The 23,791-nt window shown below is 38.6% G+C and overlaps 1 protein-coding gene across 1 annotated transcript; it reads right to left on the bottom strand.

Moving 5' to 3' along the window:
* Positions 1–1,967: 1,967 nt before the first annotated feature.
* Cxxc4 (CXXC finger protein 4) lies at positions 1,968–23,791 on the bottom strand (the record flags this gene model as incomplete). Its single annotated transcript, XM_005357313.3, has 2 exons — positions 1,968–5,841; positions 23,189–23,791. Coding segments are annotated over 2 exons (648 nt in total), but the record flags the coding sequence as incomplete, so codon positions are not given.

The following is a 23,791-nucleotide window of genomic DNA, read 5'->3' as shown; positions in this document are numbered from 1 at the left end:
GTGGCTTTCCATCAGTCCTTTGCACAGATCCTCAGTGTGATCTACAAGGTCCCTGTAATCTGAGCCTGAGACCTCATCCGCTGTCTCTTCTAAGGCCCAGACACTTAGGCATTCTCGTGATCTTTATATTGACAAGGTAGGTTTTTCTTCTCAGAACAGGACAATGTATTCACACTGTTCTTAATGCCTAGACTCTTCTCCTTCTACCTGGTATTAACTTTTCATTCTTTAAAGCTACAAATCAAGTCACCTATCAGTATTTAGATGTGCATTTAAACTTCAAAATAAAGACCTTAATAGAACATAAATATAACAATTATTCAAGTGATGTGAAGGTGAGTAATACATCTGGAGAGCAAATGTAGGCACAATTTCAGGACAGCTCCTTAAGTACTTGAAAGTAGGACACAATAAATCAAAACCAGACCTCAGTAAAGAACACTTAACAAAGCTCAAAAGATTCTACATAATTTCCCCCCAATTCTCTGATTTTTCAGAGAATACAGTAATGAAATTCAGCATATTAAAAAACTTTCTGCTCAAGTTAGACTCAAGTGTTCCTGGGTTTAAACAGCAGCACTCTTGGAAAGACAAACCAAGCAGCGCCTCCACCTGTAAAGGATACAGCCATTTTCACAACTCAAGAAAGGACGACCTGAATGAAGATGGAATTTGGTTAAGTGCTCACAATACACAGCAGTTAAGAAACATTTACTTGAGAATTGGCAAAATAAAAAAAGAAGCAAATGAAATAAAATAAATCTGAATTGTTGTTGTTGTTGTTTTTTTTCGGAGACAGGGTTTCTCTGTAGCTTTGGAGTCTGTCATGGCACTAGCTCTTGTAGACCAGGCTGGCCTAGAACTCACAGAGATCCACCTGCCTCTGCCTCCCAAGTGCTGAGATTAAAGGCGTGCGCCACCACTGCCCGGAGCATTGCACCCAAATGTAAAAAAGTCATAGTGACTTACCTGAGTTGTTGCCTATTTGGGAGTTTCTTGTAATTAGAATTACTAAAGTCCTCTTTCTTCTCTATGAAATCCCATCCCATTGCCTTATTCCAAATAATTTCCATTTACAATGTTAAATGTGCACACATTGATGTCAATACACACATAAACCATCTTCATGTAGTAGTCTGTGACCATGAAGTCTTTGAATAGTATGAAGTTCTGTTGTGCTCCTATATCAAGGATTCCCAAGGTTTAATACCATGTTCTAGTTGGAATTTATGGGTGTGTAGTCTCAAAGGCATCAAATAAAATTAGCCCTCGTACTTAGAAGAGGTGAAGCAGGGCTTTAGCACATAGTAAGGCAAAGTGGTGGACGGCAGCATTTCATTACAAGAAAAACTAACACAATGCAGATACCCAAACAAAATGAAAGGGAGTGGCTAGAGACACAATCCCATGTGTCGTAGTTCTTCATGTACAACATCTTCAAGAGTCTGAATTACTAAGGATTTTCACTCAAGGCAGAAGGAAGGCTTGAGGTGTTTTCTTTAGGCATGCTTACAGTGAATGAGGAGGAGGGGAGTTAGGGTTCATTTGTTCATCTTTAACTTAGTCTTTAAAAGTTTTAAAGAAAAATAGATCCTAAGCATAATATTCTTTTTTCTTTATGGAAATTGGATAGATGGATGGATAGATAGGTAGATAGATAGACAGACAGACAGATAGATAGATAGATAGATGATAGATAGGCAGACTTAAGGTAGATATGGATGAACAAAAAGAACAATACTAGCATATTTTCTGAAAGATTTGAACATAGCATCATAGCACTGAGATAAGGGCACATGTAGAATAACAAACTTTTACATATAATCAATATTATATTTTCATAACTGAGTGTTCATTAATTTAAATCCCACAAATAAAATTTTCATCATGGAAAAATGGAGATATTTTGAATACTAAAGTCCTTTATTTAACAACACAGAAATTTCACAAAAACAACTTTACTGGGCAAATTGAAGTGATTTTTAATTTTTTTTACAGTTTTGTACATGCCCCATAAGTGATTTTTTTTCTTCAATAAATACACTGTTTTCCAAAACTGCTTTTTTAAATAACTGCACACGCTTACATACACCTTTACACAAATATCTATTAGAAAATGTAACCGATAACTGCACAGTTGGGAATGGGAGGACACCGGAAAAGGAGCACTTTGAGACCCACGTCCTGAAATCTCTATTTGGCTGTCGTGAAATGGAATCGCTCGGAACACAGTAGCTGTGCTCCATTCACTAGGAATACAGATCTCAGTGTGAAACGCCAAATGGAATAAAAGCAAAATCTGAAACGTTTATCTGCTACATGGAACCAACTGTTTGCTATTGCTGTGAATCTCACCATGATCAAAGACCCACTACAGCTCTCTGCCCAACATATTTGACCCCGAATCATGCATTCATTTAAGTGCGCCCCTCTTTTCATTCTGTGATTACTGATACTATCGGCTTCAAGGCTTTCTGTGCTTTAGCACTAATTGCACAACGTCCATGCCAAGGGTTCTGACAGGGATGGAACGTTTCTTTCTTTTAGTGATTATTTAATATTAAGTCATGGCAAGCCCATCGTCTTCCACTCCCTGGGATAGCTCAGAAGGAAACTGAAGGTTGAGGGTTAAGCAACCAGGAGACTTCTTATATTTGCATATCTTAGGGGGACGATGATTCTATTTGTGTCCCATGGATGGATTCAGTACTACTTTGTGAGCATGCCCCTGCTTGTATGAGGACAGATGGAGGCGGCTAGAAAGACAGTCACCTTAATCTGAAGGTCAGAGAAGGCAGCTCTGCCTTACAACATTCCCAGAGTGCTGAGGGCTAGCTAAGAGGAACATTTGCTTAGTACAGTAGGTGTCAATAGCCCATATATTCTCCTGTGCTTCTCTCAAATGCTGCCAGGACAAGACATCCACTGATGACTGAACTCAAGTGTGTGTGAATTTCTCTAAAAACCTCGGCAGTATCTGAGGTGTGATTTTTAAGTTGTATGTATACAACCTACAATCTGATGGCTAATTTCCAAATTTCCTTGATATGAAGAATGGAGCATAGAGTGAGCAACCGTTAAAGGTTATGTTTCATTGATATTTTGGAATAAGGAAAATGCACACCTTTAAGTCACTGCCCTAAGGCTACAAGTTGTCTGTAGACCGACACTTGAGAAAGAAAACTAGAGGGAATCTAGGATAATTCCTTTACCATCACCAGTGAGAACTGTATATGTACCCTACATTTTGTAAACTGAGTTTAAGAGAAAATATAAAAAATATGTGGTATAAGAGAAATTACCGTAAATAACAAAATGTAAGAATTTAAAAAAAAGGCCACACTACTCATTATAGTAACACATTCCTTTCATTAAAAATAAATGAACTGCCATATGAAACACACATTTACAATACACATATTCACTGTCTTAAAAAAACAAAACACAAAAGTCTAAAAAACAGAATACATCAAGACATGCAGTACCACCTTGAGTTTTTGGCTGTCCATATGTTGCTATGAGGACCCTATTGTGTGCCTTCTACAGTCTGAAAAGAACTTTGTTTCATTTGTAGTCATTTTTACAAATGCAAGGGAAGCTTCCCATTCAAGTGTGAAAATAAGTCTCCACATACTCATAGTTAACACATTGGCAAAAATAAGAATAAAGTAAAATAAAAAATCGTAAATACAGAGGGAGAGAGAGAGAGAGAGAGAGAGAGAGAGAGAGAGAGAGAGAGAGAGAGAGAGAGGGGAAAAGAAACAATGAGACAATGAAGAACTCATACAGCGCTTATTGGTCCTACAGCAGAAGCAGAAATGATAACCAGCAACCCTCTAAGGAATACACATGGAGTACAAAGCTATCTCAAAAGTAATATACAGCCCATTTTAGCTTCTGATGATTTCATTCCTTTCTCTAAACACAGGCGGGTGTAACACATAGTGCATTCTCCTCACAGAGACTGCTTGACCATACTGTAGAGGAGGCGTTGGTACGCTAGCTAGGCACATTCACCCCACGGCTATCCCACGCTGGCGTCATGCAAACCTCCTCTGCTCTCATCAAGGTGCCTCAGTGACACTGTACTTGACGTGCCTTTAGAAAAAAAAATGTAATCTCATTTCCTATTCAAAACTAAAAGATTTCGGAGCACGTTACACTTTGAAGTTCTCACTGCTCTACCACCACCCTTCTTCTGTTGTTTTCCTTCTCACTCCCCGGTTTGACAGGCAGATAGAACAAAGACGTGAGAACATGGCAAGTTTGCTATTCTATGTGTTTTTTTACTAAACTATGTTTTATTCCTGAAACTGACCCTTACAGTCTAATTTTAAAAAAATAATAATTTGTTTTAATGGGATAGGCGTCCTTTAAGAAATACAACTGTCCTAGGAAACCCCAATCTTAGAGGACGAGGCTCCTGGGTTCTAAGCATCCTGGGGGGTCAGCTGTCTCATCTTTTATGAAATTCCTCTCACTGTGGCCTTGCTTTATGGAAAGAAAGCATCCTGGGATAAGAACGGGAATGGGAGCAGTGGGCGTTCCTCTGCGAGGCTGGGGGAAGACCACTCGTCCAACTGAGAGGCTATGGAAAGGAAGATAAAGAAACAAAAACCCACCTCACTTTAATGAATGTCTTTAATTGTTTTTAACTTGAAAATATGCCCAGCCATGCCTTAAAGTAGGCTTTGATGCCTTCAAGGATTGTTTCCAACCTGCCCATTCAATGTCATACATGGAATTAAAACATTTGAAGACCCTTCTGTTTTTATCTTTCCTACCCCTCCCCAAAGCAAAAGAATAAACAAATAACCAAAAAGCTTGGACAGCCTGTGTGTGGCTAGGGAAAAAAAAATTGTCAGGCATGACTGTCTCTTTCTATGATCTGTTTCAGCCTAGGAAACAATTTTTTAATTAAAAAATTTATACAACTGATTCTGCATTTCCCAACTATTCTGAGTACTCCCCTTACAGTGCAACCCAAACAAGTCAACTACACTAAGGATTTGGGGGTATACCCTCTGTACAGCTCGTTTGTAAGCAACGCAAGTGCATAACCACTACTCTAATATAGTGCTCAAAAGATTCATTGAAACCTTCACAGTAGCTTTTCCTCTTATACTGACACATTTGAAGGTGATGCTGGATGCAGCGTTATCTCTTAGTCTTGTAAAACCGGCCACCGAGTCTCTACAGAAAGATGCATGAATTACCACCAGTGTTGCTGCTGCTTCTACAAACCACTGGCAAAAATATTTAAAGCTAAAATTTATTGCTCCAGATTTAACTTGCAGAACCATATTGTTGTGTACAAACTGTTAATCTCCATAGATGCTCAGACATGATTGTCTCCTTGTGTCTAAACACACAAAATACAAGCTGCTATCTGTACAGTTTACAGTACTGAATCACATATATTTGAAAATGAAGTATAGATATGTCCTTTGCAAAGATACATGATTTTACAGTCGGGGGTTACCCAAACTTATTTTTTTTTCCTTTTTACAGCCACTTTCAAAATAGACAACAACTTCACTAGTATAGCTGAATTACATCAAAGAAAGAATCAGTGTATTGAAAGCAAATAGACTGGCCAATTCCCCAAGCTTCCCTGCTAATTTTATGTCTTTTTTTTCTTTTCTTTTCCTCTTGTTTTTTTGAAGAAACCCCTATACATAAAATGAAAATAATTTCTGGATATTTTCTTCAATGGTGGACTAAGTGGTTTCTTAAAACAAGACATTAGTTTGCCCTTCGTTTCCAAATGCCTTGAAAATAAGATACACTACTGCTTTAAAAGAACCACCGGAATGCTTCAGCGCTGGGAACAGGTGTTCTCTATAAAAAAAAAGAGCAAGAAAACAGGTTAAGCTTTCTTTCCATATCAATATAATATTAGATTTTTCTCCTTTACACTTCAGCAATAATTGTAGTCAACCATACACAACATGAGAACATTGCAGCAACATATAGTAAAAGAGGAAACTTTTGACCTTAAAATATAAAAATCATGCTATTCAATTTAATACAAATTAAATTAATACTGATTGAAATGACTGAAACACATTATATACTAAACCACAGGAAATGCATCCTGTGACATATGTAGTGGTCAGAATAAATGGAAGTTTCAAGGTATTAACCATTAGGAAGAGCAACTGTATGTAAACCCAGTAGCTCCCTCATAGAAAAGCCACATCCGTTTCAGTTGATCATCTTGTTTGTCTACACAGAAATGGCACATTCTCATCATGCCTAGGAAATAGATCTTTCATGATCTTCATTTATATTATCTTAGCTTTCGCAAAAATTCATGACCAGCTATGCATGCCATCTTCAGTGCGCTACATATAAGCCTTTTATACAGCCAAAGCAACTATGACAAAATTATTCCGCCCATTACACTAACAAGTATGTCAGCAGGCAGTAACCTGAAGTTTTATGTACAAAGTTGCGGCAAATACATACATATTCAATCTATGCAAGATTAACGTCAGAACTGAGTGAATTATTTCTTTATTGTGGCAAACTGAAATGCTAAATGGATGTTACCAGCCAGCCATCCACACTGTGTGTGTATATGTGTGTGTGTGTGTGTGCGTGTGTGTGGCTATATATATCTTAAGAGAATGTTCATAGTACTTGAATTTCCTAATAGAATACAATGAAAAGTGATAGTACACAAGGCTCTAATAATGGATGTTGGCTTTGACTTTCTTTCTCATACATAAATAATTTGGTTGTTGTTCTCTTTTCATAAAAATGTTAACTGAAAATAAAAATCTTTATTAACCTAGTATGTTATCAGTCAGTCTTTAGACTACTCTCCTTTGAGAATCCCAAACTCATGTTCTTGGGTGTATCTTACTTTATTCCAAGGGACTTTTTTTTGTCATAGATCTGGAGCTTAAGCCTATATTAAAATATTGTTAAAAAAGAAGTTTAAGCGAATAAGTTTTGGAAGGCAAATTCCATTTGTATTGTTGGCACTTGCAATTGTTTTTAAAAACTGCTCTCAAGAACAACCAAAACTTCAACTAAGGCAAATTAATTTACTATAAATTACATAATGCAAATTTGCATGCATATATAAAAAGCACTAAACGGTAACTTCTTAGAGCACAAAAAGGTCTACTATACCCAATAAAATAGCACTTATTATACTGGGTATTGACTCCTCTACTGATGGTTTAACTGGTTTTGTGCTCACCAGCTCACTGTAAATACTGGCCCCCCCCATCATTTGGCTGTTTGTGAAAAAAAAAAAAAAAAACTCCTTAACTGCTTTCTAAATTCAGCCTTTGAATATTACATGCAATAATTATAATTCTAGTTACTTTTACTTCGTCATTACTGAAGGAAATACACAAAGCAATAAGAAACACAACATACCCATTCTAACATTCATACTTTGCATAGGCACTCACATAGCACACACACAAATGAACACACACACACACACACACACACACGCGCAGGAAATGAAAACTGAAAAGTTCTACCAGATGCCACCTTGCTTTCTGATGCCAGCTAAGAATAAAATCTATATAAGTAAGTTTATTTATAAAAAAGTAGTCATTTTTAACAAGATACATTAGAATCAAGTGTATCCATGCAATTATATATCTACACTCAGATTCTCATATGAAAAATAAACAAGTGCATATATATTCATATGTATGCACATTTATGTGTATATGTGTGACAGAGATGCCAACTTACTCTCAGATGCCAACTGGAAACAAGTTTATAAATATATACTTATGCAATCCTGTATCTTGATAAACAGATATGTTTATGAAAATAAACAGAAAAAGTACAGAGGACTTTTTTTAAACGAGCTGAGTCCTTATGCCTTAGATATGCTTTTAAATCTATTTTCTAACGTCCTTTAGCCCTTTCTGCTACTCAATTTTATTTGCACTATTTAGTGAAAGCAAGCTTTGAAAACGCCACCTAGAGTCAAAGGTCACTTTTGTAGGGTAAAGATGGTCCTCTCTCAGTGCTTGCCAGCACTAAGAATTCATCAAACAGGAGGAGACATGAGAGAAGCGAAGCAGAGGTTTCTATAGTGATGGGCTCTGCCATAAACTAGCACCCCAGCGATGCTCTTCTGTTATAGCACTGTGCATTGTGGGGAGGTCAGAAGGCAGCCCCAGCCAGGGGGATGGGGACGGTAAGCAGCAAAGTTTTTAAAATGGCTTTTCTTTACATTAAGATCTTTGAAGTCATGAAACTTAAAAAGAAAAATGGTTAAGGAATCATCTAAAAGACATAAGAAAACCACCTGTGCAATAACTGAAACACATTATCAAATATTTTCTGGAAACTTACGATTTCCCTGTCAGCTTTATTTTAGGATTAAAAAGACAGCAAACCTCTTTAGTGTCTAGGGGTTACTGCGACCGTCACCGCTAACATTTTGTCCAGTTTTCATTTGGCTCACTGGAAATTTACTTGAGGGTGAGGCTGAGTTATCTACAAGCAGCTAGAAGCAACCCTGATTTCATATGGGCTAAATCAGAGGTTTCTAATTAGTCTGTCGCATTTGGATACACGTCTTCCTGACTTTGTCAACTAACGAGGTCATCTTCAGTAAGAGGACCACTGTGAATTGTTTGGAAGCTCAGCACATCAACACAGGGGATTAGATGCCCTCACCAGCTACCTCCAAGTTAGATAAATTCAAGGTCCCAGCTGGGGAATCGCACTCCTGATAAGATTACTATGACTGTCGATCTCGGTGATGCTGGCAAGGGATAGTTATCCTGAGTGACAGGAGGACCAGATTGCCCTGGAAGGAAATGGGGCGGGAGGTAACGAACAGAATGGTGTTGATCACGTTCTTTAAAGCAGCCTTCACTACTTATGCAGGTGTGAGAAGCCTGGCTCCCAAGGGGCCTGGGGAGAGGTCTGTATGTCCCTCTCCCTGGCATTGCTATAAAGCATGCTGCAAAGAATTCTTCTGACAGAGGTCAGATAGAAAATGACCTTCAAGCTTGAAAGAAGGGCGTGTGTTTATCTCATAAGTAATGCTTCAAAGCAAAGGAATGTCCTTCAACGATGGAATGACAGGATGAATGTAACTCCAAACACAGTTTACGTTCACCTACAAAGCTACAATAAATATGGTCTCTGGTGAAATGTACTTCAGTATAAATTTCTGCTAACTGACTAATGAAGAGCAAACAAAACAGCCTCGAATAACACAAACACCCCAAGTTCTGCTTTGAGAATTTAAGAAGGTTTCTCTTTTTTGGCACCTGTCAAGTGACCACTGGTACCTTAGTGTCTTCGGGTCAAGCGATTACCTGCACATTCCTGTTAGAAGTATGTGCAGATGAAGGAAAATTCACCGCCTGGAAGAGACAAGTGGAGCACCCGAAACTGTGCAAGCAAGCGAGACTGTGGAGGTTAGTCATTTTCGATCTAGATGCCACGGATAGATGTGAATGCATTGGCATTTATCACAGTATATTTAAAACTTCTTAATGACATTAGATCTGAGGTTTCAAAGACCAAATTAAAGATGAGCTTTGGCACTGCGATTCACCTCAGAATGCATAACGTTCTATTTGAGATTATAGAGATGGCATTACAATTTTCAGCTGAGAGTGTTAAATAATTTGCCAGTGTTTGTTTGCATTACTTTCTAAATCAAAGATTCCCACGATTCACCTGGGCCTTCACAATTTGACTATGAATCAGGGTAGGTCTACACATGATTTTACAGAGCTAGAATTTGAGAATAACATTATCCTTGCATTGATTAAAAAATAATTATCCATGTTCTTATTGGTGACTCTTAAGGGAACACACATCACCAAATCATTTTTTTTTTGATTCCCATATTGTGAATGAGAAATGTTTTCCAGACAAACTGAAAGGAATTTCAGGCTGACCAGAGCCAATGAAACCTGTTTTGGGATCTTCTGGGGTGTGAAAGCCACCACAAGTTTCTTAGACTCAGAGGCATCTTTGACCTTGAATTTTGAAATCTTTGCTATATTTGAGCCTATATATTAGCACCACAATTTAAAGATTTTATTGAATCCCTGAAAACCTGAATTAAAAATTACATAAATGAGTAAGACAAAGAGCAGTGGACTCCCACTGCTGTCTTTCTGCATTTGATTGTGCATGTGTGTGTGTGTGCACGTGTGTTTGTGTTTATAGCTTTAAATAAAACTTCTCAACTTTAGAATTTTTTTGGATAAACAAAAGCAAAAGGATTCTTGGTAATGAAAAATTCCCTTTTTTTCTGATTGGATCTATAAAATAACATTAAAATACCATTACATACATTGAACTTCTTCCTAACAAATTTCAAAATCTGCTTTGAGGTATGAGACATTGTATTGCATGTACAATACCATCGATATGAAAATATACCATAATATATGTTTATATATAAATACAAAAATCTTTGAATAGTTGTGGTGTAAAGTGAGACCTAGCAAAGCTGAGTATTTCCCTAGATTTGAACAAAAATGTCTTTAATGCTTTCATTTTAATATTATACTATAACACAGCATAGTCTACTACTATAGAGCCACTAGGAAGTATAGTTAGAGCATGATCATTGTATGAGAAAACTATGAATTTATGATCGGTGATCAGTGTGGTGCCTTGAAATGCGCTGTTAATAAACAAAAATAACTTCATAGTAAAAATAACCTATAAAATATATGAATTAGAATATGATTTCACTTTCTATCATTTTTCCTTCTTTTATTTTAATTGATATTTTTAAGTAGGGTCTCAACATGTCCCAGTCTGGCCCCAAACTGAAGACCCCCCCCTCCACAGCCTGTGTAGCACTGTGACTGCAGACTTCAGTCACCTCTCCCAGCTCTCGAGTTTTAAACTGCACCTCACCTTTCTTCTTTAGGCCTGGCAATACCCCTGCAGTGTGTATATAATGTGTAGCAAATCTGATTCATTTCTCTCACAGTTGACTCATTTAGCACATCTCTATTTGACAGAATGAAGCCTTATTTTGGTCAATATTTAGATGTAAATAAAAACTAGTATACTATACCACTAGCTGGTAGTAGCTAAAGGAGGACAGGCACTAAATAAAGAACAGGTGATTATAAGATGCATTCACCCTTCCTGGCTTCTAACTGGATAATCTGACATTTGAAACTGAGAACCGGGGAAGAACGAGCACTGGCGTTCTCGGGCTCCATTCCCATGGGTGTTGCTCCTATACTCTTCCTACCTTGGGAATGAGTCTCTTGCTTTGCCTTCCTACCTATATCGGTAGCACCACCCTCACTACCACCACCAAGGTGAGGTGACGTTAGAAGGCAAACCAGGCTAAGAGCATATGGTGGCAGAGTCTGTTAGGGAAACAGGGTTGAGAGACATTTACTTCAAGAGCGATGGAGTGGGTGGGGGGATGACACATGGATTCCATGAACCCAAAGTCAATACACTTTCTATCCCTTGTAGCTAATACAACTAACTTCTTTAGATGTGACTCTAGATCAATACTATATATAATTAAATTTGGTTAAAATAATAGTTAAAACCACAACAGCCCAACAAATGAGTAACTTATTGTGACACAAAGGAGTATTTCAGTGACAAAAATGTTCTTGGAAAGAAATAAACCACCGTGATACAACAGCAGCATGTTGTAGAGAAACAGGTCAGTTTTTAAACGGCCCACAGATTTTTAAAAGTATTTTTCATAAAGAATATTTTTCAAAAATAATTGCATATAATAACTTCAATCTAACTGCAAAATTTAGCTGGCCATAGCGGTGTGCACCTCAGCATTTTGGAAGTGTAGGCAGGAGGAGCTGGAATGCAAAGTGGTCTCAGGGTACAGTTAGAGGCCAACCTGGGCTATATGAAACTACCTCACACCAATAAATGTGTAAAAGTTAGATTAATGAAATCTAAGCTCTACTGTTTATAGTTTAAGTGTACAGAATGCTGTTTATAAATCCACAAGCTTGTATTAGAGTATGGGTCCATATCAATACATCTGGCTATTGGCTTAGAGTATATTTCTGGGTACACACACACTAATAGTTTAATAATCCAGTCTCTTTCCGCTGCTACTCTGCTCATTCCTGTCTGAACTATTGCCTCGGGTGTAATTAGTTATTTAAAAAACTGATGAAGGGCCGGGCGGTGGTGGTGCATGCCTTTAATCCCAGCACTCGGGAGGCAGAGGCAGGCGGATCTCTGTGAGTTCGAGACCAGCCTGGTCTACAAGAGCTAGTTCCAGGACAGGCTCCAAAACCACAGAGAAACCCTGTCTCGAAAAACCAAAAACCAACCAAACAAACAAAAAACTGATGAAGTTGTTGAAGAATTTTGAAATGTGGGGTAAATTTTTGTTGCAACCGTGGGTTTTTATCAAGCTCACCATTCTTTTACTGAAAACAAGGAGAGCTATTTGTATAACCATGAGAAAACTGTTGATCACTTACAGTACTTAAGATGTTTAAGCTATCAAGGCTAGATTTGAACCTCTAAAGTTTATTAGAATAAAATGCAATAGTTAAAATTATCATCCATAGCCCATCTTACTTATGGTATTGTCATTCCTATTGGCCTGGGCTCTGGAGAGATATTTATTGTTTGATATTATATAAAAGTGAAACATGAGTAATGTTTTGACTGAGGTCACTTGCATGTCACTTAATGTCTCCTCAGGTAACACTGAGCCACTGACACAGACCCAGCCTAGAACCTCTCTAGGGTATTATGAGCCTAAATTGTTCAGAGGAACTCAAAGAACATTAATTATAAGTAGTTCCACCAATTAGATGTCATCACCAAAACAGTTCACTCTGTTAGAAGCATGCTCCCAAGAACACCATGAGTACTTGGTAGCCTGGCTCTCCCAATATTTTTTTCCTCCTCTCAGCTCTCAACTTAACACAAAGCATGTTCACAATTATTCTGACTTCTTCATCTTTCTTCATCTCCATCTTTTATGTTATGAAAATAAATAACATAAGGCCAAGAATTAATTTAATTAAAGTGTTCAAGTTTTTACATGTGTCCTCAATTACTGAAAAGATATTTGAGTTCACGTATGGTAAGAGGATACACGCAAGAAGGGTCCCACGACCTTGACATCAGAATATCACCACATCCCAGAATACTCCAGTCTATATGTTCAAGTTCATCCTCAGGAGATACTCATGGGTTTTTCTACATCTTTGTGCAAGCACAGCAACTCTTAGAGAAAATTAATAGCCCTACATTTTTAGGCGTGTGATTTGTTAATATGTAGTAAGCAATAATCTTTTCACCATCACTATGGAATCTTTTCTATGTACTCAATTCAGTATTCGCCTGGGAACTTTCCTTAAAACCCCTTTAAGATGATGCTCACATGCTTGCGTGCTTGGTTGTTTATAAATTAGTGTCCTTAGTTCCCTAAACACTATCATTAGTTTGGAGGATTTGTCTTCTCACCGTGGCCTTACTATGTTTCTAACTGAACAGTTGATTTTTATCCCTAAAAAGGAAAAGATGGGAAAGGAGAAGAGGGAAGGGAGGGCTGGAGAGAATTCAGCAAAGGCAAGAAAAGCTAAGATGAGCTAATTTCCCTGGAAATAATGTTTCCATTGTGGTGAATGAAGAAAAAGAATTCTGAATGGTTCTAGTGGGTCTAAATCCGAGATCCATCTTCTCAGACTGTAAAGCATTGGCAATCTCTGGTCATTTCTGATATAAGGAGACTCAAGAGTGACCTAAAGTAGCTCAATGCTTTCCCAGTCTGCAGCAATCCTGTAGCCTGTGTGTATTCCTCACTTCTCCTGTCCTTTCTTTGTTTCTTCCAACATTTCCTTTGCTCTGATACAGAACCTAACCACACACCTTGAAACACAGCAGAAAATCTTAATATGACATATGTACCACCCAGAGTGGCACTATTGTCATCATGCATCCCTGTGTGTCCCTTATCCAGCCAAGGGGAGCCACGCCCACACGTGCTACAGTCATCTAAAATTTCAACTGTTCAGTTTGCACTTGGTTCATTTCTTAGATGGGAATTGAACATAAGATTGAGTAACTAAGAACCTTGGATTAAGACTTAGCATTATAGAAAGTTATTAGTTTGCAATACGTTATATTCTTTTATGCTGTGTAGTATTTGTTTAATGGTGCAAAGATATATGGCTTTCTTTTGTGTTGCATTTGTTTTAAACTGTGAAGCTATGTTACATTGCCTGCCTAAAACATTTTGATTGGTCTAATAAAGAACTCAATGGCCAATAGCTAGGCAGGAGAGAGAAATCATCACGGCTGCCAGGCAGAGAGAATAAATAGGAGAACAAAAAGAGGGAGAATGGAGAAAAGAAGAAGGAGAGGAGAGGATGCCTAGGGCCAGCCACAGAGTTGAAGGAAAGAAAAGTATAGAATAGAAATAGATGGTATAATTTAAGTAAAGAAAAGCTGGTTAGAAGCCTTTAATCGTAGCACTCAAGAGGCAGAAGCAGGCAGAGCTCAGTGAGTTTGAGGTCAGTGTGGTCTATAGAGTAAGTTCTAGGAAAACCAGGACCAAAAAAAAATCCTGTCTTAAAGAAAGGAAGGAATGAAGGAAGGAGAAAAAAGAAAGAAAGAAAAAAGAAAGAAAGAAAGAAAGAAAGAAAGAAAGAAAGAAAGAAAGAAAGAAGTCAGGCTAAGGTAAGGCCAGGCCAGGCATTCAGAAGTAAGAATGAGTCTCCATGTGTTTGTTTTGGAGTAGGGTGAGAGTAAAGGAAAACCAAGCCACACCCTAGAGTTAGGGAATCATAAAGGTACAGACAGGGGGCAGTTGGGAATAATAAAAAATGGTTCTTTAAGCCAGGACACACACTGCAGCTGCGTGTATGTGTGTGTGTGTGTGTGTGTGTGTGTGTGTGTGTGTGTGTCTACAGAACTTACAGAGATATTAGAAAGCAGCAGCCCCTGCCTACAGATACGCTTAGCTGAATGTAGTTTATCAGGGGTTTAACCACACTCTTAGGAGGACCATGAAGGCACAACGCAGGCAGAGGCCTACCCCGAAGAATCAAAGCAAACACTTATATTTTACTCCTTATCTTGCTAACAAATGTTCAAAGGATAATTTCCTCCCTCGCTATAAACTTGTTTAGTTGCATTATTAATATTGCCTATGTTTTCCCATCTTTATTTGAAAGTGGACAACACAGCAGCCTAATGCCGCTGAAACTACAGCTTAACAACCCTTACCGGCTGCAGTACGTTCATCTCTTTTCTGTCCCATTTTTATCCTACTTTATCCTACTTCCAATGAGAAGCCAACCCCTTGGTCTCCTGGACCCCTGGTATACTATGCCCATACCAGTCTAACATCCTGTCACCTGTGGCCTGAAAGAGTCGGCATCAAGCTCAACTCATTCCCATATCACACAAATTCATGTTCATGGGAAGAGGCGAACCCAGAGAAAGATCACACTTCAAAATGATCCCCCAATGCTACACAAAGCAGCCTTGCAGCAAATATAAAATATATTTCTTTGGGTATGGGAACAAGCCAGCATTCTCTATTTTGTTTTCTATGGATTAGCAGTAGCATATAAGATATTTAAGACTTAATAGAAGATTTTGCAACTGACTTTTCATCCATCTATGTCTTGTAGTTTTTCTTATTCTTGACTCCATCAAAATCATTATGTACCTCATTGAAGCCTACAGAAATATATCCGCAGAGCTGGCATTTCCCACAACAATAATATTTTGACCACTGATCCACCATCACTAATTACCCGCATTTCCGATAATTACACTTCAGTGGTTTTCTTTCTTTTTTTTAAAAAAAAAAAAAGTTATTTCATCAGTTTCTACTTTATGAAGTTTTAGAGAAAATAGGTCTTTTTCAGAACTTGGCAGATTTGCTGAAATCCACAGAAATGCCCATCACTCTTCCTGCTCTACAGACACGCATCGCGTTCTCTCCTATTTGGTCTCTACCCCTTGAATGCTTCTATCAATCATCCAGTTAGGTCTGGTGTGCTGAGCAAGGAAGAGGACTTTCAGCAGGGTTTTCTCCCTGTTCAACACTTTTCTCAACACATTAGACTGTCCTCTAAAACACAAGCTAAGTGAAGATGGGAGTCACATGGGATCCTGCTAACACCTGAAGAATTTTAGCTCTACTCTGGGATGATGCTACTTATTCAAAAGCGTAAGTCAAAACGACATCAGCTGTGACAAAGAACTCTCCGTCTCGAGAATTCACCACTGAACCTAAAGCCTAAGCCCAGGTCTCAGTTCTCACCCTCAAATCCAATGTCTTAGTCACGGTCTTGAGCTCTCATTCCTTCCTTTTCTCCTGTTTTCCACTCTGAAGATTTCCAAACTTCTGGAAGAATGAAGGAATAAACACTCCATCTTGACAAATGTCCTTCTACATAGTGCTTGGCATCCTCTTTTGATTTTTTTTTTTAAAGTTTCTTTAAAAAAAAAAATCATTGGTTGGAATTCTACTACTTCTTTTAGGGGTTCTCACTTTTTCCCTGTAGGAACACTAGCTTTCCTATATCCGTGCTTAAAAAAAGCCACCATCTTACCATCTCACAAAACTTCTCTATGGAGTGTGTGGGACAATTACCAAAAAGCAAAAAACAACCAAAAACCCACGTATATGTGATCACCCGACTTCTTAATTTCCAAATCATATTTACTTCTCTGACGTGTATACTAAATGCATGCCTGGACCTTCTTCTTATAGTAGTGTAACTAATATATACTTCTCAACTTTTCAGCACTAAATGTGTTCTCTAGCTAACTGGCATTTGTAGGAAGCATTTAACCCTTTCCTTACATTGATTCCCTTGCATTAACAGACAATCTAGAATAACTCCCTCAGTGAAGCTGTGTAATGTACTTAATCATTGTTCATTTAATAAGTTGCTTGAGACTAGAAGCACGTTTTACAGCTTCTCTATGTGACAACGTGGCCCCAATATTTTTTAACTACAAAAAAATTTGAAAAGCCAGTAAACTAGTATTATATTTCCCTGATTATAATTTGTATCTGATTTTATATAAAAATACACAGTGATTAGAAAAAGTAACTTTTACGTTAGCAAAAAATTGCATTGAAGCAGTAGAGATGATACTGAAAAAAAAGTGGAGAGGGGAGCCAGGAGGCTTGATTTTCTACCTATTTATGTATTCTCAAGTTCCTAAAAGAAACTAAGACACAGTCTATAAGTCTCACAGAGGAAAAAAAAATCCTTATAATGCTTTAAAGAAGTTAACAAGCCTGCTAGGATCCTCTCAAGTCCTGCAGGATGAGTCCTCGGCATTATTAAAGGGCGGTCACATCGGAAGTACGATGCAGGATCATCACTCAAGAGGAAACAGAAACCATGATGCGGAACGGAGGGAGGATTTTCAGTTGCCCTGCAGGATAGTTCAGTTTCTAGACAGGTGTCTCTGCAGGTGAGGGAACAAGAGATGACCTGGATAAAATCACCGCTGCTCCCCTCCACAAGTATCTTGAAACTGCCAAGGATACCAGGGCCATGTCAAATAATAAGCCTAAGATAGGCATAAACACTGAAGCGGAACTGAAGGAACAAAACTATGCACACACATACCCACAGCACTTAAAGGTCTACCTAAAGAAACTCTTGAAAAGATGTTCTTATAAAAAGTAATTTCCAGACTGTTTTGTTTCCTCCCTTCAAATCACATAATATCCTCTGCAATGGCTGAAAACCACACGACCAATCACTAGCCTACACAAAGTATTTTGAGCTCATTTCCGCTTTCATAATTTAACCGATTCATTGGAGAAAAATATATTTAAATAATCTTCACTGTAACCTATTACTTTATCAAAAAAAAATTAGTATTCTGTTTAGTTTAAGAAATTGGAACATACCCTGCTTGTGTGAAATGTCCTGAATAAGACACCATCCTATTAAAGTTTTTCAATACAAAATTAAAGTGAATTGTTTTCTGGTAAAGGTGAACTATATATTCAGAGTAATAGATTTTAAGAGAAACTGCAAGTACTAAAGAGCTTGGGGACCTAGGGAGAGGATTAAGGGGGAGGAGAGAGGCAGAGAGGGGAGCTGAGAAATATGTAGAGCTCAATAAAAATCAATAAAAAGAAAAAAAACACATTTGCGCCTATTCCTGGGAAATATTAAAATACATAAATCTTTAACTTTGTATCCAAAATGAACATCCCAACAAGATTTCAGGGCTCAGAGCAAAAACTCCTGTCTCCTGTTTCCAATGGTAAACAATGTTCCACTCAGAGAAACCATGGTGGACATCTACTTTCTGCAGAATTTTTAAACATTCAGTCTCACAGATCACTTGCCCAAACCGTTCTACACCGCTCTGTAAGTCTGGACTGTGAGAATCTCCGCCATACCATCCAAAATAAAAGCAGATGGGTGCACAGAAGAGCGATTCAATAACCAAGCCATTAAAACTTCCCAAGTCAAGTCACCTTTGCCGCCTTCCTCACTAATGAACATTTCCTTCATCATCAAATAGCTTTCTGTGATCGGGGCGAAGCCTGACGTTCAATGTTAGTTAAGGTTTGTCTCATTGTTTTTCTGAATGTTTATTGTTTTGTTTGATGATGTCTAAGTTTCAAAATAAATTCTCTGTACAGCACAGTCTATAAATGGCTTTTTCCCCATCCTTCTTCACTACTTCTAATTACCACATAAAATACTGCTTAGATTCCTCCATACTGTTTAGATGGATCAGAGTATTAGTTTCATTTAGGAAGCAATACAATCCCATTTTCATAAGCAACTATTTTTAACTGACAGAAAGTTGTACAAATTTACTATGTACAAAAAGAGCTCTTTTGTACCCAAAACATAAAAACAGTCTGAAACTCCTTCGGAATGTAGTAATGGACAGAGAAGTCCACTGGGTAGTTCAGTGCCGTCATGATAAAGGTATCTTGTGGCTTTGATCAAAACCGAACTTTTCTGAGCTATTGTCCTGTCATTTATCGATTTTGGATCTTCTCCATAGAATATCTGATTGTTACATTCTAATGTAACAAAAAACATTTGTCATCTTATCTGGATTTTCTTGAAACTTTTTCATTTTCTCTCCTATAGCCACTGTATATTGCATCTTTGTATTAAAAATATTTCCTACTAGCATTTTTTTAATTCTTAACTGAAACCTCATTTTGAAATTATTACATGAGGTCACAAACTGAAAAATGTTTCAATTTAAAATATGAAGGGTTAATGTTTTATTTATGCATATCTATGTATTTAAAACCCCGCTTAACTTTAAAACTTTATGAAATGGTATTTGCTGATTTCCCCTGCTCTATGTCTCTCAACTGGAATGACACACCTACTTTAGATGTGGGCTACAAATGAATTTCCTTAGCAGGAAGGTGCCATCACGCTGCACAAATTACAGCTGTGTTTTGTCCAGAATGTCACAACTGCCATTGGTTGAGCCCCTTAGAACTTAAAATCGTATTTAGTATGTCTCTCCCCTTCTGGAACACTGTTCTAAATAAAGTTATCTAGCTTTGCTAGATAATATCAGGGTGTTTGTCATCAAATCCTTTAGCATCTCGAGCTAGCTTCTAGAAACATTATTGTGGTTCTGTACACCAACACATTTTTTTTAATGGGAGAAAAGAGAAAGAAAGGAAAATAAACAAACACCCTTGCCCCTGATTTTCCAGTGTTTCAACCTCTTCTCTATAAAGTGGCAGCAGGAGGAGCAGGAGTGGGGGCAGGGCAACCCCCAGAGGCACAGCTTCACTAATGTAATTCCATAAATCAACTAATGGGAGAGAAACCAGATCTGTGTGGTCTCTAATGCTGTCCCACAGAGATCAATCATGTCACCTGAACAATGTTCAGAGACTAAGAGGCTTGGCTTGCCCATGGGACAACTTTATCCCCTGAGTTACATTAGATTGGGATATTTTTAAAAAAGTTAAATCTTTGTATCAGAAAAATAACTGTTGTCTGTGCACCTTTGCAAGATAAAGTATTAACTTAATATCTAGTAATCGCCTACATGGTAAAATTTTAAATACATCTAGGAACTTAATATTAATTAAGGACATACATTTTTAAAATAAATTTTGTCCCACAGGAGCACAACACATTTGTATCAACTGCTTTCAACAATTAGTGGCTATTTGTTAATATAATGATTGATGAACGAGCAGTGACATATGCAAATACGCAGGCCACAAAACATCCAGCACTCACTATTAAATGGGTACTACCATCCTGAATGTCAACAAGCAGTGGTTTTTATAAACAAAAGTCACTCTTAAAATAAGACTAAGCAGGGATAGGTCATGTTTAAAGGAAGGCTAGGGAAGGGGGCTTAAGAAAATGTGGGCTCAAATCCCAGCACATCCATGTGAATCTTTCTTCAATTTGTTTTACACAGCCCAAAAGTAACCTCACTATGCTTTCAGTGTCTGAGATAAGAACAGCTCAAAGAGAAGGAGGAGAGCACACAGGCTTGGAGTGCTGAGTAAGAAGCTGAGCTGTGTTCAGTATGCAGATCTTAACTCTGCAAGTGTCCATAAGTTAAAGCCACAAGCATTAGCTACTAAGTTTGTGACTACGTTCCAGGTCCAGGACTTCAAACAGAAGTTCATCCCTCCTCAAAAACATCTCCTGAGATGATAACGGATCAGATTAGAGACAGGAAACCAGTTCGGCAGGGGATTTTCCATCTTGGGTTCAGCCACTCAAGTTCTGCCCTGGAAGCTTCCTATAAACTGTAGCTTGAGGTTGCATATGGGTTTGAGGCAATCACACTGTATTACCTTATGATCTGGGTAAACACTCAGGCAACTTTGAAAACTTTTTTCTTTCGTTCTGCCCAGTATTCCATTAATGAACATGGCCTTGAACCACAGCCCATGCTCTGGTAGGAAGAAACCCTCAGTCAGGAAAACATCTGTAGAGGGAAGTGGGCATTCTCTCTCGAGCTCTCCCTACCTTCTGAGGGACCACACAACTACTGTGAGTGCTCATTTTCAAAGGTAAAAATGATTCTGTGAAAAAAAAATGATTCTGTGATGTCTGGAATCATGGGGGAAAATTAAAGTTTGTGGGAAATGAGAGAGAAAGAGAGAGAGAGAGAGAGAGAGAGAGAGAGAGAGAGAGAGAGAGAGAGAGAGAGAATATGAATATAAGAAGCCTGTTTAGATGAGCACACCAGCATAGAAACTGGTCTGAAAGCCTATTCTTTCTCATAGCAAACTCCTCTGGAGTGGTCACTAACTAAATAAGTCAGAATTACTCAGTGGTCCTTTCCACTGCATTCCCTACAGAGGTGTACAGGATGGTACAGTGACTGTCGCTAAGGCTGAGGCCTACCAATGCCAGAACTATAACACTACATACTACTTTTCAGAGAGAAAGCAGAACCTACACAGACCTATTCACTGGCATTTGCAGGAAACCACAATGTAAGATCAATTTTAATTTTCCATGATCTTACAGACCTAGGGAAGTCATCGTACATTAACTCCCCCAGAAAAGAGTTCAAGAGTTAATTTTTGCCATCTGAGAAAAGGCATGAGCCTGAACTGTGGCTGCTGTTATTTTGCTTGACCAGAGTTACCCAGAGGAAGAACAATGAAACACCCTGTGGTGAAATTAAAGTTCCCAAGAAAACATGGTTTCTTCCTAGAAGGAAATATACGCAGTATTGTGGTGCAACTGCAGGCCATGATGCTCTCTCTGACTCTGGGAATCCCAGTCCTTTGGCCTCGCTTTGTACCCAGCAAAGCAAGATGACCCATCTTCTTCGTAGTCAAACCAGAAGCAAGATCTTTCACTTTTTCCTTTATTCATTGGAACTTCAATCCTCAATGATGCAAAGAAAACATCCCTATACCATGTTCCTAATATCTAAAAGAATGTGCAAGTATTCCTCAGGACAGATGTGACAGCCACTCTCGACCTGTGCTCTGTTCACAGTACCTTCCCAAACACTAAATGGATCACCCAGTCTCCCACGTGCACAAGGAGCTAACCTTACTCTATTTCATCATAGACTGTGGCTGCCTGTCCATATTTCCTTGCCTGTCCATATTTCCTTCTTAATATGGCACCAAAACAATATACCTGTAACTCTGTATTTCTTCATTTTGTGTTTTGATTAGGACATCAAACAAAATGTTCATCACCTCCATCCATCTTAATTAGGGATGTAATTAAAAGCCTAACTTTAGCATTACTTTAGCGACTGATGTCTGTTTTAAGAACCTATAGGAAAAGTAAACTATTTTTTTACTATATATGGTATCAACCAAAACCTCTCTATGTTCAGAATAAATTTTGCAACCACAATATAGATTACTTTGTTAGATATAGAACCCCAGGAAAATGTAAAAAATAAAACAACAATAACACCCACGACAAAAAAAAAAAAGAAAAGAAAAACAACAGAGTTTTTCTGGAACTGCATAAAATATTTTAAAAATCAAACGCCTATTAAACACAATAGTTAATAACTTCTGCTTTACTCAAAGTAACATTTCGAAATGGCTGGTGACTATCAGCTCTCTATAAGATTTACGCTTGCTTAAAAATATATCAAGAAGGCAAAGAATAAAACAAATGAAAACATTCTATCGTGCTAAGGAGAAAAATTATTCTAGAAGAGAATTTAAAAAAAAAACAAACCCTTTGAGTCCAGGCATTGCAGCACACACACATATGTATGATAGATGGTATATGCACACATGTATGTGTATAATGTAGGTTGTGTACCACATGTGTAGTGTTAGAACTGGGTCTCTGGTGATTCTTTTTTTTTTAGCTATATATATATTTATGATGGATATGTTCAATTTTGGGGGCTGAGCCATTTGTTGCGGGTTTTCCTGAGAGCACAGTTTAAACCAGCAAGGGAAAAATATTAACCATAATCAAATGTAAAACTTGGGTTTCCTAGACCAATTGCTTTTTTTTCCAGAGATAAGAAAGGAGGGGCACCCTCTAGCAGAAAGGTGGTTCCAAGTGAGGTGCAGCTGGGAGGGTGGTGTAGAGGCCATGCCCTCTGCAAACCACCTATGACAGTGTGTTACAACCTGCAAGAAGCTTCAGAAAAGGGCGTGCTGCGTCTTGAAGCCAGACAAGAAACCCTGTGGGGGAGAGGAGAAGGGGGTGAGGAGGGAGGGGGCAAGACTGGGAAACAAGAAATCATCTCCTCTGACCTCTAGCGAAGTGCCAGGTTTTTTCTTTAGCTCTTCACATTTTCTAAATTTGCAGATCTGGTGTCCCGTTTTGCGGTTCCTGCAACTGCTGCAGACGCCACAGTTGATGAGCCTCTTGCAGGGCACGCAGACCCCACACCTTTTCCTCTTCTTCTTGGCCGGGTTGGCTCCGCCAGCTCCCCCCGAGGAGGACGAGGAGGAGGAGGAATGATTCTGCGGGCAGTCTGCCAGATTGGCAATTTGAAACGCACTGTCTGTGACGGCTGCTGAGGCTGCTGCGGGGGAGTGAAGGGCTGTCATGACGATGACCCCTGGAGGTAATGAGATGCCCCCTAAAGCCGGGATAGCGGAAAAAGTCCCCACCCGCTCGGGGAGATTCATTATCTCTGCTTCAGCAGCGCCGCATTTGAGCTTGTTCATGCATTCCCCCGCCAAAGGTCTGCAGTGTTCGGGGGATAAGGTGGAGAGGAAATTAGTATTTGCCATTTGCAACGACGGCTCTGGCGGACAGCCAGCCTTCCCCAGCCGCTGGGAGTCGTTCCGGTGGTGCATGCTGGTCCTGCCGCCGCCGCCGCCGCCGCCGCCACCACCACCGCCGCCGCC

The sequence above is a fragment of the Microtus ochrogaster genome, chromosome 21, assembly GCF_000317375.1.
Source record: "Microtus ochrogaster isolate Prairie Vole_2 chromosome 21, MicOch1.0, whole genome shotgun sequence".
Taxonomy (NCBI): domain Eukaryota; kingdom Metazoa; phylum Chordata; class Mammalia; order Rodentia; family Cricetidae; genus Microtus; species Microtus ochrogaster.
This window is presented reverse-complemented; position numbering and strand designations above follow the sequence as displayed.